Source organism: Martes martes, assembly GCF_963455335.1.
Source record: "Martes martes genome assembly, chromosome: 6".
Lineage (NCBI taxonomy): Eukaryota > Metazoa > Chordata > Mammalia > Carnivora > Mustelidae > Martes > Martes martes.
The window spans coordinates 33678737-33695713 of NC_137893.1; the positions used below are offsets into that span (position 1 = coordinate 33678737).

Here is a 16977-nt window from a genome sequence, read left to right on the forward strand (position 1 = left end):
CATCTAAGAATGATAGCAGATTTGCCTCCTCCTTTCCCATCTCTTTCATTCTCATACCTTATTGGATTGGTTAGTTACTTCTGGTACAATGCTGAATAGAAGTAGAGAAAGTAGACATCATAGCCTTGATCTCAGTGTTCTGGAGAAAGCATTCATTTTCATGATTTCAATAGTAGGTTTGCCATAGTTGCCATATATCAGGTTAAAGAAAATTTTCTTTTATTCCTAGTTTGACAAGTTTTTTTTTTTTATCATGAATGAATATTGAATATTTCAAGTGATTTTTTCTGCAGATTAAGGTGATGTGGTTTTTCTTTTTACAACCTTTTGATATAATGAACCACTCCAATTGTGTTTAGAAATTTGAACAAAACCTGCATTCCCAAGATGAACCTGATTTTCCTCGTGTATGTCATGCTTTTCATACATTGCTGGATTTTATTTGGTAAAATTTCTGTCTCCAAGTCAATGATACTGGATTATAATCTTCTTTGTCAAGTTTTGTGTCTGTGTAATGCTGGTCACATTATATGAGTTTTGAAGTATTTCATCCTCTTCTTTTTTCTGGAAGAGTTAATAGAGAATTGATAGTATTCCTTCCTTTAATGTTTAGGAGAATTCAACAGTACAGCCCTCTGGTCCTGGAATTTTCCTTGTAAGAAAAATGTGTGTATATGGTGTGTGAGAAAGAGAGAGAGAGAGAGAGGAATATTTTTTTTTTAAAGATTTTATTTATTTATTTGACAGACAGAGCACAAGTAGGCAGAGAGGCAGGCAGAGAGAGAGAAGGGAGGAAGCAGGCTCCCTGCTGAGCAGAGAGCCCAATGCGGGGCTCTATCCCAGGACCCTGGGATCATTACCTGAGCTGAAAGCAGAGGCTTTAACCCACTGAGCCACCCAGGCGCCCCAAGAGAGAGAGGAATTTTTTAACTGAAGATTGAAATTACTATGATGGATATAGAGCCATTCAAGTTTTATCTTCTTTTGTGAGTTTTGGCAGTTGGTGTCTTTCAAAGACTTTGTCCATTTCATCTGTTTCTTGGCATAAAAATGTTCTTAATATCATGGGGCACCTGGGTGACTCAGTGGGTTAAGCCTCTCCCTTCAGCTCAGGTCGTGGTCCCAGGGAGCTGGGATCAAGCCCCACATTAGGCTCTCTGCTCAGCGGAGAGCCTGCTTCCCCTTCTCTCTCTGCCTGCCTCTCTGCCCACTTGTGATTTCTCTGTCAAATTAAAAAAAAAAAAAATGAAATCTTAAAAAAAAATCTTTATAATATCTGTAGAGTCTATAGTGATGACATATTTTTAATTCCTGATATTGGTAATTGGTGTTTTCTCTTTTTTTTTTTTTTCTTGGTCAGTCTGGCTAGAGTGTGTATCAATTATACTGGTATTTTCAAAGAACGAATTTTTTTTTTTTTAAAGTAGGCTCCATGTCTAGCATGGAGCCCAACCTTGGGCCTGAATTCATGACTCCAAGTTCATGACCATGCTCTGAAGGAGCTGAGATCAAGATTCAAACATCCAGGCAAATGAGCCACACAGATGTGCTTCACAGAACCACTTTCTGATTACACTTATTTCCTCTATTCTTCTGTTTCATCCCATTTATTTCTTCCCTTTATTATTTCCTCCATTTTACTGGATTTGGTTTTATTTTGCTGGGTTTTTTCTAGTTTCTTCGATAGAAATTTAAATCATTGAGTTGAACTCTTTCTTCTTCTTTAATGTAAGCAGTTAAAATTATAAATTATAATGTGCTTTCATTTTCATTTAAGTCAAAATATTTTCTCATTTTCCTAGTGACTTCTTCTTTGATCCATGGGTTAATCAGAAGTAGTACTTAATTTCCAAATATTTAGAGATTTCTTTCAGGTATCTGTTACTGGTTTCTAGTTTAATTTCATTGTGATCAGACAGTATACTTTGTATGATTTCAATCCTTTTAACATCGAAGAAATTTGATTTCTGGCAAAGAATGTAGTCTACCTTAGTCAATGTTCCATACGTACTCGTAAAGAGTGTATTCTGTTATTACCAGGTTGAGTCACCTATAAATATACCAATTAGGTCAAGTTGGTTGATAGTACTGTTCAGGTCTATACTAATTCTCTCTTTATTGGTTCCACCAATTACAGAGAGAGCAGTGTTGAACTCCGTAACTAATTATTGATTTGGGTTTTCTCCTATAATAAATTTGTCTCTTTATATATATATATTAAAGTTCTGTTATACATTTAGTATTGTTAAGTCTTCTTGATAAAATTTACCCCTTTCTGTCAGATTCACTCTCTACCTTTCTTCACGCTGGACTCCATCCTGGGAGCCTGAACTTTATAGGTTACATCCTTGCCCTCTATTTTTAGGTTGGTTTTAGCCTCTGAAAACCACCAGTTGGACAGTGCAGTACAGAGGGAAAATGGTTTGCATACTTAATCCTTCCAGCTCCTCTCTGCTGGATTGCAGGTTGGCAGTAACTATGTTCCTTTATGAAGGTAAGATAGGTGACTCTCAGGTAGGTGGCTCCTGCTTGAACAAGGCTCTGGTAATCCCTCTTCCCCCAAAACTCTTAGGCCTATGGATGATAATGACTCTCCGATTAGTTCTGGATGCTTCACGATTACTTTTTGTTTTCTAGTAATCCTGTCCATATCTTTATAAATGCCCTTTCATTAAGCATCTTTAATTACTTCTCTTCAGCACGGTGTCTGTTTACTTGCTGGGGATTCTTACTGAAATGCATTAGAGTACTAGCTTACATTATTTACAGGGAACTTACTTGGTTCTTAACATTCTACTTACTGGTTCAACCAAGTTGATCACTTATCAGGGACTTGAAAACGGAAAAAGGGGTCTATCTGAATGTTTTGATTAGAAGAAGAAATAATAATGTCTATTGAACCAATTCTCCTAAACAGTGCTGGGGCCCAATATTCTCTTACCAAGACACTGTTTCCTAGGTATTGTTGCAGATGAAAGGTGTCATGCTAGAACTCCACCTGGACCCTAAAATCTCCAGGTCACCAACAAGACATGAAGTCTCAGGGCACATCCTGTGAACATAATGGGCACAGGACCCTTCACAGTAGCCCCAGGTTAAAGTCAGAATAGAGATCATATTGTGTTTTCCCCCCTTCCTCATCCCATTTCTTAGAACATGTGCAGTATCTGGTTTGAACAGAGTAGCTATAACAGGTTCTCCGTACAGGAGTTAAACCTAGGACAAACTATTCTGGAGGAATGGGCAATGGCTAATACTCAAAATTATAGATCTGAAGGCGCAATTATCACGTTTTTCTCGAATTTTAAGTCAGTGATACACTTAAATGTGTGTCTCTGATTTACACTGTGAAAAGTCTTCTGAATAGGTTTTAAAAAATACTTTTAAAAGATAACAATGCTGCACATGGGTTATACCTCACAAGAGCGACCAGGTTTAACCGATTTAAACCTGGCCAGATGTACTGCAAATAAGGGGAGCGACAGTTTTATGCCAAAAGCAAGGACCACCTGACTTACTCAGTGCTTCTACACGCTGGGTTAACCTCATTTTTGTACATGCCTTGTTCACAAACCACGAACAACAGGCATCCTTGATCTTAACAAAAGAGTTGCTGGCACTAGCGGGGCAACAGGAGGGGATGCCGCGGCTCTGGGTGTAAACGAGATACCCACTTCGACCTCACTTGAGCAAAAGTCTTTTTTCTGGGTCCGGCGCGAAGAACACCCAGCTGTCCCTACGCCTTGCTCACCTCAGCCTCCAGTTTCCTTTCCCCGTGAGGGCCCGCCTTCCAGCCGAACTCACCAATTAAAGCTACACACACGGGGGTCGGGGGGGAGGGGCTCGCAGGACCGAGTCCACCGGTGGCTGACTCTCGCGAGAACCCGCGGAGCGCCGGCGGTTCCCGCCGAGACCACGCGAGCGGATCTCCAGGGGCGGGCTGCGCCGTGGTCCCGCCCTTCCTGAGAGCGGGCGCGCCGTGGCGGGAATTTCGCCTGTTTCTGATTTAGACCTCACCAGCGTCGGGGTTGTAGACCCGGCAGCTGGGGGCGGATCTCGGGGCCCGAAAGTGTGAGCAGGTACGCCGTGCTTCAATCGAGGGGCGTCCGGGTGCGCAGGACTCCGGCTTCCTTTGCCCTGTGCCCAGCCCGGGCTGGTCGCCGCCGAGTGGAGACCTGGCGGAACTTGCCTCCGGTCTGGGAGAAGTGAAGATTGGCGCCGGGCGGTCCCTGATCCCCATCCGGAGTGCGCAAGGGAACTTTCCCACCGCACGGCTGGGAAACTGGCTCGGTACGTTTCGGTGACGCAGCTGGCGGCGCAGGTCGAGGAGGGGTCTGGGAGCTGAAGCTGAATCTGTCCTGCAAACATTTCTTTTCTTTTCACGCTGTACCGGCTGCAGAATCCGACCTAGATGGCAGATGTGAAGTTCCTGCCACAGCCAGTCGGGGGTGCATTCTAAGTTCTGACAGCCTGGATTTCGGGGTGTCGACGTGGGGAGAGTTTTTGAGCAATTGGCTCCTCGGGCTTGTTTCTTTGTGCTGGAGGGACCTTTGAGAACTTTCTGAGATCACCGCCAATCTCTTTGCCTGCCCCACCTCCTGGATTCTAATCACAGTATCTTTGGAGTCTTGAATGGTAATTATGAGTTCCAAACATTTCAGGACAGAAAGTAAATAATGGATAACTGTTCTGCTGCGCCGATGTTACTGACCGACAGCTTGGAACTGGAGCTGGGGACAGAATGGTGCAAACCCCCTTGCTTTTCTTGTGGTTTTGACCACAGAGGAGGAGGAAATCATTTTTCTGGAGAGTCCTACCTTTCCAGCGGAGCCCTTAAGCGGTAGGTTAAAAAAATCGAAGACTGTGTTTTTCCTTTATCAAATTTTTCATCAGTTTGTTAGGAATGTTATTCAGTTATGATTTCAGTCAACTAAACTTCGATGTTCAAGCCATGTTTTTGCAAATCGGCTTAGGCTATATGTAACATAGGTGCAGGCTATCAGTTCTGTTATCGTTTCCCTGGTTAGAGCTTACCTGAAAAATTTTTGGATGTTGAAGAGAACTTCTTGATACCGGATGTTTTCTTATCTCACAGCTACCTCAGTTTTGGGGTAGGAAGCTGGCTACTAATTTCCCTTTTACTTAAAGTGAATTCTGAACTAGCAGGGCTCTTTGAAATGGTATATCCTTCTTAAACATGAAATAATAATCAGGAGCTTCTCAGTAATTCTTAAGTTAGACATAGACATTGTTTTGTTGCCCCAGTTCCTTCTAATTCTGTGTATCTATACACAGAAGTCAGTCTTATTTTTGTTTTAACCTTTGAATAAATTCACCAGATTGTGTAAGTTCACAGGAATGCTACTCTAAAATTCTTACCTTGGGCAGATGTACCCAAATAGCTGTAAAACTGCAGTTGTTGAAATATTTTGGGAATACCTGCTGAGGCAATTTCAGTCAGAAAGGAAGCCATTTTTGTTGATTTTATAGTTGTACCTTGTTTGAGACCGTAAAAGAGGTTATTCAGTTTGATTATGCTCCAGACATGGCTCAGAGTAACTTTTAGCTGTTTTAAAAATTAAATGTCCCCTCAAAGGATGAAAATCTTCAACTGAAGACCATAGGCAAAAAAAAAGAGTATGTTCCCTAGACTTACTTTTTGAGGTTTTCCCCTAAGTTACATTTTTCTTTAGTTACGTTTTTTTATCACTATATGTGGCTGAATTTTTCATACAATCTAAATTTAGTAATTCCTGAATATGTAAGGTACCAAGGTATATCATAATTTTATATCATTGTTGACATGTCACATGCAATACGGATTTATATAATGACAAAGATATGCTGTAGTTGGGATTTAGCATACTTTTTATGAGATTAAATCAGAGCTTTCGTTTCAGATTAATTTTGAATCTTGACCCTTTACCAACTAATTTTGAAGAAGATACAGTGGAAATATTTGGTGTTCAGTGGGTTACTGAAACAGCCTTAGTGAATTCATCTAGAGTGCTCTTTCATTTATTCAGGTATGTTTTGTTTTTAACCGCCTTTGAGCATAGATGTTATTCAGTTGTGTAAGTTGGTTTGCCAGGTGGTTTTTGTTTTTTTTTTTAAAGATTTTATTTATTTATTTGAGAGACAGAGATCACAAGTAGGCAGAGAGGCAGGCAGAGAGAGAGAGAGGGGGGAAACAGGCTCCCTGCTGAGCAGAGAGCCCGATGTGGGGCTCGATCCCAGGACCCTGAGATCATGACCCGAGCCGAAGGCAGAGGCTTTAACCCACTGAGCCACCCAGGTGCCCCTGCCAGGTGGTTTCTAATACCAATATTACAAAAGCGTGAGTGGAGTTAGTTGTTCATGTTGCTCCCTTGATTATCGTTCAGTAACAACAATCACATAGTAATGTTTGATGGAGCAGTGATTTTAATGAGTCGTTTTTTAGTGAGTCTCCATTCTTTTTTACGCTTTTTATTGTTAACATCATGTATTGAAGACCAATATTTAAGGCTTTGAACCATATTATAATTTTGGAAGAAAACTAGAATACTACTTTTGTTGCTGAATTGTCATAGTCTTTCACTGATGTTTAGAGAATGAACTCAGACTTTTCAAATATATCTTTCAGACTGTAGGTTAATATGAGTAATTAATATGATCAGTTTGGACATTAAAAAATTTTAGTGAAATTTTCCAAACATACGCAAATGTAGAGAGTACTATGATGAACCTTCACATGCCCTCCCTCAGTAGCAATAAACAAGGTTTTAACACATTTTCTTCATTGTCCCTTTCCCTCTTTTTTTTAGTTTAAGTATTTATAGCAGATTCCAGGCATCATGTTACTCTCATCCTTAAGTATTTCAATAAGCATTTCTTAAAAATAAGAACTTTAAAAAAAATAGTATCTCTATCACAATTAACATTCATTATCATTTAACAAAATAATTCCTTACATTTAAAACACAGTCCATATTTAGATTTTACATGATTTTGAACTGGAATCAGTTGTTGAAGGCAAATTATTATTTAAAAATATATTAAGAATATGTATGTAGCACATTTAAATGAAAATGTGGAGCAATTCTTCCTCCCACCCTCATCCCTTGAGGCCTTGTGAAGAGACAGTGCATCTGTGCCTTGTTATATGTTTTACTGGGAGAACAGGTTGACCTGTTCTTTGTAAACCTGAACATAATAGAGAGTTGAGTCTTTATTCGGGACATAGGTGAAGTTGAAAGGCAATTAGGAAGAAAGACAAGAGATTATTTTCAGGTATTAAGAGGGGTACATCATAAGTATAGCTTTCCTTGATAACTCTAGTCTAAGTTACTCTGTTCTTTTTCTGAACTCCTATAGTATAATTTTCTGATACAATTTAACATTTTTTTATGTAACTGTTAACATAGGATTTTTATGTAAGTATCTTAAACTTTTTGAGTGTATATAAACAATCTCATTGATAGCAAAATCTTTAATTATATATATATATGCAGCTTTTAATAGATATTTTGGAAGGGCAAAGGCATGTTTTATCTTTTCTCAGTCTTCACTATCTGAAGTTGACCCTGTAATAAATATCCACAAAGTATTTTAAACATCATTCACAAATGAGAGGCTCTGCATACACTAAAGCTATGTAATGCATTTGGAAACATCCCTGTAATTATTACATGCTTTAAACTTTTCCAAAATTAACTCTCACCTTACGTTTTTTATATTAGGCAGCAACTATACAACCTGGAAACCTTATTACAGGCTAACTGTGATTTTGGTAAGTTTTAAGTGTTTTTAATGGCAAAAAAGAATTGCACATCTATGATTCATAGTTAGAATATAATAACATGGAGGAAGAAGCATTAGGTTAGAAGTTCAGGATAGTGTTTTGTGTTCAGAAAAATTAGGACATTTAAATTTTTTGTAGCTGTGATTTGTAGTATTTTTCTATGTCTGTGATAAAATTGATTTAGGGCTAAACATTTCTAAAGTGAATTAGCAACTTGCTTTGAGGGGTGGGGAGTGGAGCTTCATGCTGTCTTGGTCTTCTTTGGTTTGTTTTTAACATTTAATGGGTTACTCATTGAGGGTGGGATTGGTATAGTTAAGGTAGGAAAGGGAATTGAAGGCAGTGTTTTAGGGCAGGCTTGCTGCTTCTCCTTTCTGGCAATTGTGCTACAGTGTAGTAATTATAATCATGGCACTGTGGCCAGCCTCGGTTCCAACCTAGCTAACTGTTGGTCTCACACCAGGTAATGGTTCCCACCTCATTGAGTTCTTGTGAGGATAAATGATATAATGCATGTTAAGTGCTCAGGCTAATATCTGTTATTAGTGGTGCCTAGCAACTAAAGATCACCTGGAACACACCTTTGGTCAATGAAAGGTTGAGTAGCTTACTGACACAAGAAGGAAATATACATCATGAGAAACAGTTGGGGCTTCTCAGAGAGTAGGGAGGGGCTTGTGATAGGGTTTGTACTTGTGCTGGTGACTTGGAGAGAGTTTAAGGGAACTAGGACTTTATTTTGGATTGGATGCTGTTAAGCAGGGACAATGTAATGAACTGAATATGTTAATTTTTGTCTAGGAGGTAGGACCAAGAAAAACAGGCTAGGGAGGGTTCTAATTAGTAAAGAGGTTAATAGTCATGTTAGCTGCAAGAGGTTGTTTGGTTTTGTATTTTGTTAGTTTTTCTGACATGATCACAGAGAGATTTTGTTTTTGTCTTGTTTCACCATAATCACAGAGTAGCCGCATCTGATTATTTTTGACATTTTATGAAAATCTTAATTTCAGTAGGGAACATCATGACCTAGTTGTTAGCTATTGACTGGAAGGGCTGTTTTGTTTTCTCACTATGTGCTCAGTAAATGTTGAGTATTATTTATCACCTGAGGCCCTGTTTCATGCCAGGTACTGTGTAAGGTCACAATGAATTGAAGTGGGAGAATCTGCTGAGGAGTTTGTAGTTGGTAGGACGTACAGACACACAAGCATAGGACAGCTTGGTAAACGAAGAGTGCAATAATTGCGGAGTGTAAAGCTGCTATGGGAGCCTGGGGCTTCATCTGTTTAGGTGCCCGTCACTGAGTGATGCCAGATCTTGGTGTACAAGGAAAAAGTAGGTAGGTGAAAGTTTTGGGGATCAGGAGAGTCCTGTGTAGAAACAACTGTATAGTCAAAATCATTTAGGTGTATTAAAACCTAAGTTCAGGGAGCAGGAAGTGGTAATTATGTATGGTTGAATCAGAATGTATGATAGAGTGATGAGTTTGGAAGGGATGAAATCACGAATGAATTTCTGCTTGTATGGCTCACAAATTTTTTTTGTCACTGCCCACTGATTAAACTTTGTTAACACTTAATCTATTTTGGCTTCAGGGAAGATATCCACTCTACACTGCAAAGCAGACAATATTAGACAGCAATGCGTGACATTTCTTCATTATGTTAAAGTTTTCATCTTTAGGTAAGATGTCAAATGGGTATTTTGATTACTGTGTGAACTTCTGAGTGCGTGTTCATCCGGACTCTGGTTATTTATCGCATATGTCTTTTTTTAGGTACCTGAAAGTACAAAATGCCGATAGTCCTGTTCCTGTCCATCCCTATGAAACTTTGGAGGCACAACTTCCTTCTGTGTTGCTTGATGAACTTCATGGATTACTCTTGTATATTGGACATCTATCTGAACTTCCCAGTGTTAATCTAGGAGCATTTGTAAATCAAAACCAAATTAAGGTTTGAATTATTTCATTTAATTTTTAAATCATCAGGTTTCTCCCTTTGTGCAAGGAATTCCCTCGAGAATGAGGGAAACCAGTCAAGAGTGCAGCTCTGGAACCAGACTGAGTTGAAATTCTGGCTCCTGTTCTAATTATGTGCCATTAGGCAAGCAATACCTCTTGCCTCAGTCTCCTCACGTGTATAATTGGTTTGCTTCCTAGAGTTATTGGGAAAATTAGATAAAATTAAATAAAGTGCCTAGACTGTAATAGACTGAAGTAGTGATAGCTTTTCTTGATTCCAGTTTATAATGTGCAGATATGTACAGTTTTCAAAGCAAAGTAACCTTTATTTTAAAAAATTGGTGTTATTTTTCCCATTGATGAAGGTTTGGGCAAATCTATTGCAGTAAAATTCAGGATCACCTTATAAAAGTTACACTTTCAAAATCTAGCATTATGTCTGTTCTTACTTTTGAGAGCTTTTTGGAGTGTGATTGTTTTGACTATGCCCCTTTTTTCTACCTGTGAAATCATTCCTACTGAAGTTTGCTTTTTAAAAATTTGTATTGATAGCATGTCCCAGCTTATAGATGTAGTTAGCAAATGCTCCATAAGAAAATGTGAGCTTATGTGAATGGCAAATTGTAATTTCCCATGGGATTCTCTGAACTGTCAACTTCTTTCATCTAATTTGACTTATACCAATTTGAATAACATTCAGTTTTTAGGCATGTGTCTTTGCCAAAGTGTAAGGTATGAATAAATGTTTATATATTTTTCTGAAGTTTAACAACAACAAAAAAATGCACTCTTTTTATCAGGGACCAATATATGTAATACTAAAAATAATGGGTCCTAACTGAATTTGCAGGTTAATATCTCTAATCCATAGAAAGCAAATAGGTAATTGCCTTTAATCATGACACTTCATAAATATTTGTGGATAGATTATGGGAGAGGGATATTTTTCCTTCATTTTGGTCTCTATAAATTGGACTGGTTTTATTTTCTGGATATTCATCAAATGCTTAAGAAAATAAAAATTAATAATTTATCTAGCAGTGGAAATAAAGACTGCAAACGTTCTCAAACTAGGTTTTGCTTTTCATAGGTTTTTAATTAAGCAAACTTGATAAGAGGTTATTTGAAGATCAGAAGGCTGAATTTTTAAAGCACATACACAAAAAAATCATACACTGAAATCCTATTTTCTGAAACAACAGGAAAAAAATCTTAAAAAGTATCTTTCAAGACTTAATATATTTCTTGTGTTTTACCTATCTTATTTATGAAAAACATTGATATAATTGGTATTTTCAGTTAGGCATCTGTCTTATTTTTAAGGAAATTTTTTTATTAGAGATATTTGTTGGGTATTATGTATGACAGATATTTTCATCATTTTTTTTAGCAATTAAGGTGTCTTGCTATGGAGATGGTTTAAGTTTTGTATATAATTACATTTGTCGGATTTTTCTCGTGTATCATCTCTGTGCGGTTGTTAAAAATATACTTGTTTTTTATATTTATCTTTCTAATTCATCTCTTTTTAAAAATATGCCCTGAGGTGGGAAATCTAACTTCAGTTTCTTGCAAATGAATAGGATAATAACCAGTCTTTTATTGAATGGCCCATGTTTTCCCACTGACTGGACATAACCGTGTTTATTTCTCCCTTGCCAGTTTTTGTTGTTTATTATCTATTTCTGAGCCAATACTGTTTTACTAGTGTGGCATTTTATTTTGCTTGCATATTTGGTAAGACAAGTCCCCTCTCTATCATTCTTCCTTGTTCTCTTAATAGAGCATGTATATCATTCTTATTTATTTTTGAGGTGATACTAAATGTTGGCTAGGGGAAGGTTATTGACAACCCTACTACAGAGCACAGTAGTTAAGAGCACTGGCTTTTGAATCAGAATTAGATTTGAATCTTAATGCATGAGTTGGAACGTAAATTTCTTCACTGCTTTTAACTTTAGTTTCTTAATGGCATCTCAGTAGTGTCTACATGATAGTCTAAAGTTCTCCTGTTAAAGTATTTTATAGGAATTCCTGGGTACTCATTACGTTCAAAAACATATTTGCTAGCTAAAGTCTAAAACAAGATTATGAAAATAAGTGGTAAAAAATTCTTTTACTGCCTTGCAGCTGTATAGTAAAATCAGAGGTTAGTTGGAAGGGGCCTTTACGGGGCACCTGGGTGGCTCAGTGGGTTAAGCCTCTGCCTTCGGTTCTGGTCATGGTCTCAGGGTCCTGGGATGGAGCCCCACATCGGGCTCTGCTCAGCAGGGAGCCTGCTCCCCCCACCCCCCAGCCTGCTGCTCTGCCTACTTGTGATCTCTGTCAAATAAATAAATAAAATCTTAAAAAAAAAAAAAAGGGGGGCCTTTACTATACAAGTCTGTTCAGCAGCTCCAAGGTGGGTCTGTCCTAAATCATCAGATGAAAATATGCTTTCAGAGATCTCCAGTGAAAGATTCCTCTAATGAACAAGACCAAGTTTTTCCCTGAGCTTTTAAATAGTGGGTAAAGTTAGTTGGTTCTTTATCCTTGTGCTTATGGAGGAGTGTCATAGCATGCTGTAAAATGCCTACTAAAATACTATGAATTCTCAATCATAGTTGATAATGTCATTCACAGCTTTTTCCACCATCATGGCATTTATTACATCTCCACTTAGATATCCATTGGATGGTGCTAGAAATTCTTCACATGCTTGGTGAAAAATTGAGTAAGTTTATGGATTTCTGATTTGTCTTTTTAAAATCTAAACCCTTAATTGCTTTTTAAAAATTACTGCTCATCATTGCTTTCTGGGTTTTTAAATTTTTATTTTACACCAAATAGTAACCCAAGTAGAAAGTCAAGGTCTTATTCCTTTTTTTCAAGAGAATGATTTGGTCCATTTATCTTTCCATGCTTCTTAGTGTGTGTGTGTGTGTGTGTGTGTGTAGAGGTATATATATATACACACTCATGAGTAGGATTTTTGTCTTTGTTTCTAACTAACCAGAAATGGTAGTGTTCTGTATAGTGTTTTATTCAGTAGTTTTTTAGAGATCTGTTCATCTCCATACATATTGTCGTACTTCATTCATTTAAGGGCTGTATGTTATGACTCCATCATAATTTATTTAACCAAGCCTATTTTTTAAATATTTCAGTTATTTTCATTTTTTTGACTACAAGTAATGCTTCATGGAACATTTTTGTGTATGTATACATCTTTGAATATGTGTACAAGTTATTCTGTAGAGTAGATTCTTAGAATTGGAGGAGCACATTGAGCTTTAATATCATAAACACTGCTTAGTTGCTGTACAGGGTTTCCCCAGTTTGTATCCACTGCGAGCATGCCTTTGCCTCAGTCTCTTGCCAGTAGTGGATGTTATCAATTATATTTATTTTTTGCCAAATAATACATGAAAAATGATATTGAATCTCTATTTTGCAATTTTCTGAGTACCAATGAAGTTGAACATTTTTACGTAATTATAGTTGCTTTGTTACTTGTTCATTATCTTTTCCTAATGTTTCTTTTTTTTTTTAAATTAATTAGTAGTTTATATATTATGGGTAGTACTTTTTTTATTTCACATATTGCCTGTTTATTTCTTGGTCTCACTCTTTGGCATCTTTTGAGTCCATTATCAGCTTAGTAATATTTTGTAAATATTACTTATTTGTAAATTATATCAATTACTTAGGTTATAAAGACATCCATTATCTCAATACCTGATTTTCGGTAAACTAATAAATACAAAAATAACATGCATGTATATATGTGTGTGTGTATACTTACACATATACATGCACACAAATATATAAAGATGTCTACAAATTCATAATTTCTTCTCTCACATGAACTTTGTATTTTAGATAATATTTCCTTGGAGTAATACTCTAAGGTGTACTTAATCTGGTAATAGGTACACATTTTAGTATCTATTACCTTGGTGTGCCCAGTTCACACCACAAAACAATTGTATGTGTTTAGTTTATCAGCATTTGTTCAAAAAATGTTTTAAAGCCATTACTGGCCAGAAATATTGATCAAGGTTTTCTAGAATTTCCCCGCTTTTATTTTTTTTTTCTTAAGTGATGTTACATTGTTACTTTTTAAAAATGGCCACATTAAGAAAAGAGAAGTCTATTAAGTGGCACTTGAGAAAATTGAAAATTACCTTTTTTAGGTAATGTATATCAGTGATCATATAAGAAAGGAATTATCCTCAAATTTAACTCTTATTTCTAAAGAAATTTGTTTTTAACTGTATATGTTGCAGTTTTGTTTTAAGTCAGTTTAAAAGCATACAGTTCCTTTCCTCCTTCTGAATTAGTAAAATCTACTGTAGTTGTAAATAGAATATATTTTATTACATTTTTAGAACAAGTCGTATACGGTCATCAGTTTATGAATCTGGCAGGTGACAATTTAACCAACATCAGCCTCTTCGAAGACCATTGTGAAAATCTCCTTTGTGATTTAATAAGCCTGTCACTGAACAGGTATGACAAGGTAATGTTTTAACAGTTTATTTGTATTACTACATCTGAAACTAATGATGTACTATATGTTGGCTAATTGAATCTAAATTTTTAAAAAAGTTTGCTTGTATTTTTGATACTTAATGACAATAGTCCTTAATATGTGTGGTTTATAAGAATTTAATCTGTTTGGTTTACTTGTTAATTCTTCTAATTTTAAATTTATAATTGTCTGGTAGTTGAATGAGAAAATAATTTGATTTAACCATTTAAAACAGGCTCAAATTAATTATTCAGAGGCAGTTTTTTTGTTTTTAAAAATAACTTTTTCCATCTTGTCAAAAATAAGTAGAAACAGGATGTTTATGATAATGACTAGAATTTTAACTTCTATGCAAATAGGAGAGTCCAGTCCTTTAGTAATTATATATATTGTTACATAATACAATAAATGAGTACTTAACTAAAATTAGTTGACAAGTTTAAAGGGAAATTTTGTTTTTCAGAAAAGGTCTAGAATCATGGGGGAAATTACATGTTCTTACTAAGTTGTGTTTAATGGAGTGTTTAATGCAGACAATGATTTAAAGGTGCTACAGTACCTACTCATTTTCTAGCAGTGGAAATTTGTGGATTATTAGTTATTTCAAATTGTTAGCATAAACCTTACAGGAAATCAGGATTTATAATTTTTTAAAATTTAGATTGTGTTTTATGTATTATCAAAATCTTTTAAATCTGGTCTGTATAATTTTGTAATGTTATTAGTGAATTATCCAGGTATGATTTAGGTAACAGTTACCTTTTGCTTTGTATTATGTTAGAAACCTGAATGTAGTATATGTGAAATAGTAATTACATAATGAATTTCTGGAGTTTAGCTGTACTTGCAAATATAGTGCATATGCCTTGCATTATTTAGGGTCATTGAGGATATTATTTAGGGTCATTGAGGATATATTTGTTAAAAAAAAATGCTTAACCTAAAATTGCTTAACTTTATAAATCCCTAATAATTGTATTTATTCTGAATTCTAAAAACTTTTTAGTCTGCTTTACAGGGGATTAAAATTTGTTTTCTAATCTTTTTATTAGAAGTTTTTCTATTGTGGCTGATAGATTAGATCAGGGTTAGGAAATCATTGCCCTGAGGCCAAATCTAACACATTGTTGGCTTTTGTAAATAAAATTTTACTGGAATATAAACCATCCTTTTTTTTTTTTTTTAATCTATTGTCTATGGGCTGAAGTTGTACAACAGTGGCAGAGTTGAGGAGTTGTGACAGACTGTGTCCCAATAAAGCCTCAAATATTTGCTTTCTAGCCTTTTACAGAAAAAGTTTGCTGAACACTGATGATTAAAGCAAAGGTTTTTTTGTTTTGTTTTGTTTTGTTTTAAGGTTTTATTGACTGATTTTAGAGAGAGAGCACCCTGGAGCGGTGGGGAGGGGCAGAGGGTGAGGGACAAGAAGACTCCATGTGAGCATGGAGCCTGCCCTGGGGTTCCATCTCAGGAGACACATCATGACCTACACTAAAACCAAGAGTTAGAGGCTTAACCAACTCAGCTACCCAGCCCCCCTAAAGCAAAGGTTTTTTAAAAGATAGAAAATAAAATTCATCCTATACTTTTGGTTTTAAAATGGGAATTTAAGAGTACCTGGGTGGCTCAGTCAGTTGGGCATCTGACTCTTGATCTCTGCCTAGGTCTTGATCTCAGGGTCATGAGTTTGAGCCCATTGTTGGGCTCCATGTGGGACTCCATGCTGGGTGTGGAACTTACTTAAAAAAAAAAAAAAGTAAAATGAGAATTTATTTTAAATTTAATGGAATGGCACATTTTTTTGTAAACAGTTTTATATAATTAAACATCAGTTTTAAGTCATCTAAATTCTTCTTTTAAAACCTTTGGAGAGAGATATGTAGAATGTAAAAATCCTATAGAACTCATTTTGGTTCTTCTCTATAGGTTAGGCCTTCCGAAGCATTAGCAAGTCACCACTGCCCATGTTCCTGCATTAAAGAATTATGGGTTCTACTCATTCATCTTCTAGAACACAGAAGTAAATGGTCTCTTTCAGAAGTAAGTTGTAAAATTCATGTGTTAATTACTGTTCCAAACTCAGATTGAATTTTTTTAATGGTTTTCACCAAGAAAAATGTTACAAATTTCCCTATATAAGACAGCCACCACCCCCACCAGAGCACTGAGTACCAAACCTGTACTACATTTTTAACCCTAAAGTGGCAATATGAAACTTCTAGAAGTACAGGATTTGACTCTTATTTTCTCAAGTTTTCTATCAAGAATCTTTTAAGCTAAAAATACTCCGCACTGTGTAGTAATCCAGGAAATAATTTAGTCAAGAAATATGGCAGATTTAGTTTTGGGGAGAAATAAAATAGGTTTTTATTTATGAATTTTATGGCATTATTTCAAGAAAGGAGGAAGAAAAGCACAAAGAAGAACAAGAGAAATTTTCTTGCACCTCATTTTGAGCCAGGTCTTCAAAATGGGGCTTCAGTTTATCTCAGTTGTTGTGGATTAGTAGAAAAAGATAAATACTCATAGGCAGAAGGAAGTACAAATAATTAATTATGAAATGATACTTACAACAATTTATGTTATATGAAAAATTCCTTTGATTTTTCATGGGTTTTATAATTTCCCAGTTTTCCACAATTTGGGTTTTGGGTGGTGCTATCTCTTTTTAATAACAAACGTATTTTTGTGGATTTACAAGTACTATATTTATTTTCA

General features: G+C 36.2%; 1 protein-coding gene across 1 annotated transcript in view; it reads left to right on the forward strand.

Annotated features, from left to right (window-relative positions):
- Positions 1-4676: 4676 nt before the first annotated feature.
- The window catches only part of MMS22L (MMS22 like, DNA repair protein), a gene marked incomplete at its 5' end in the record, with an annotated part of 123969 nt that continues 111668 nt past the window's right edge, over positions 4677-16977 (forward strand). The window contains 8 exons of the mRNA XM_080806338.1: positions 4677-4840; positions 5901-6026; positions 7722-7771; positions 9379-9466; positions 9561-9738; positions 12369-12459; positions 14117-14247; positions 16186-16299. Coding sequence (XP_080662464.1) covers positions 4677-4840; positions 5901-6026; positions 7722-7771; positions 9379-9466; positions 9561-9738; positions 12369-12459; positions 14117-14247; positions 16186-16299 — 942 coding nt within the window. The remainder of the gene's footprint in view (positions 4841-5900; positions 6027-7721; positions 7772-9378; positions 9467-9560; positions 9739-12368; positions 12460-14116; positions 14248-16185; positions 16300-16977) is intronic.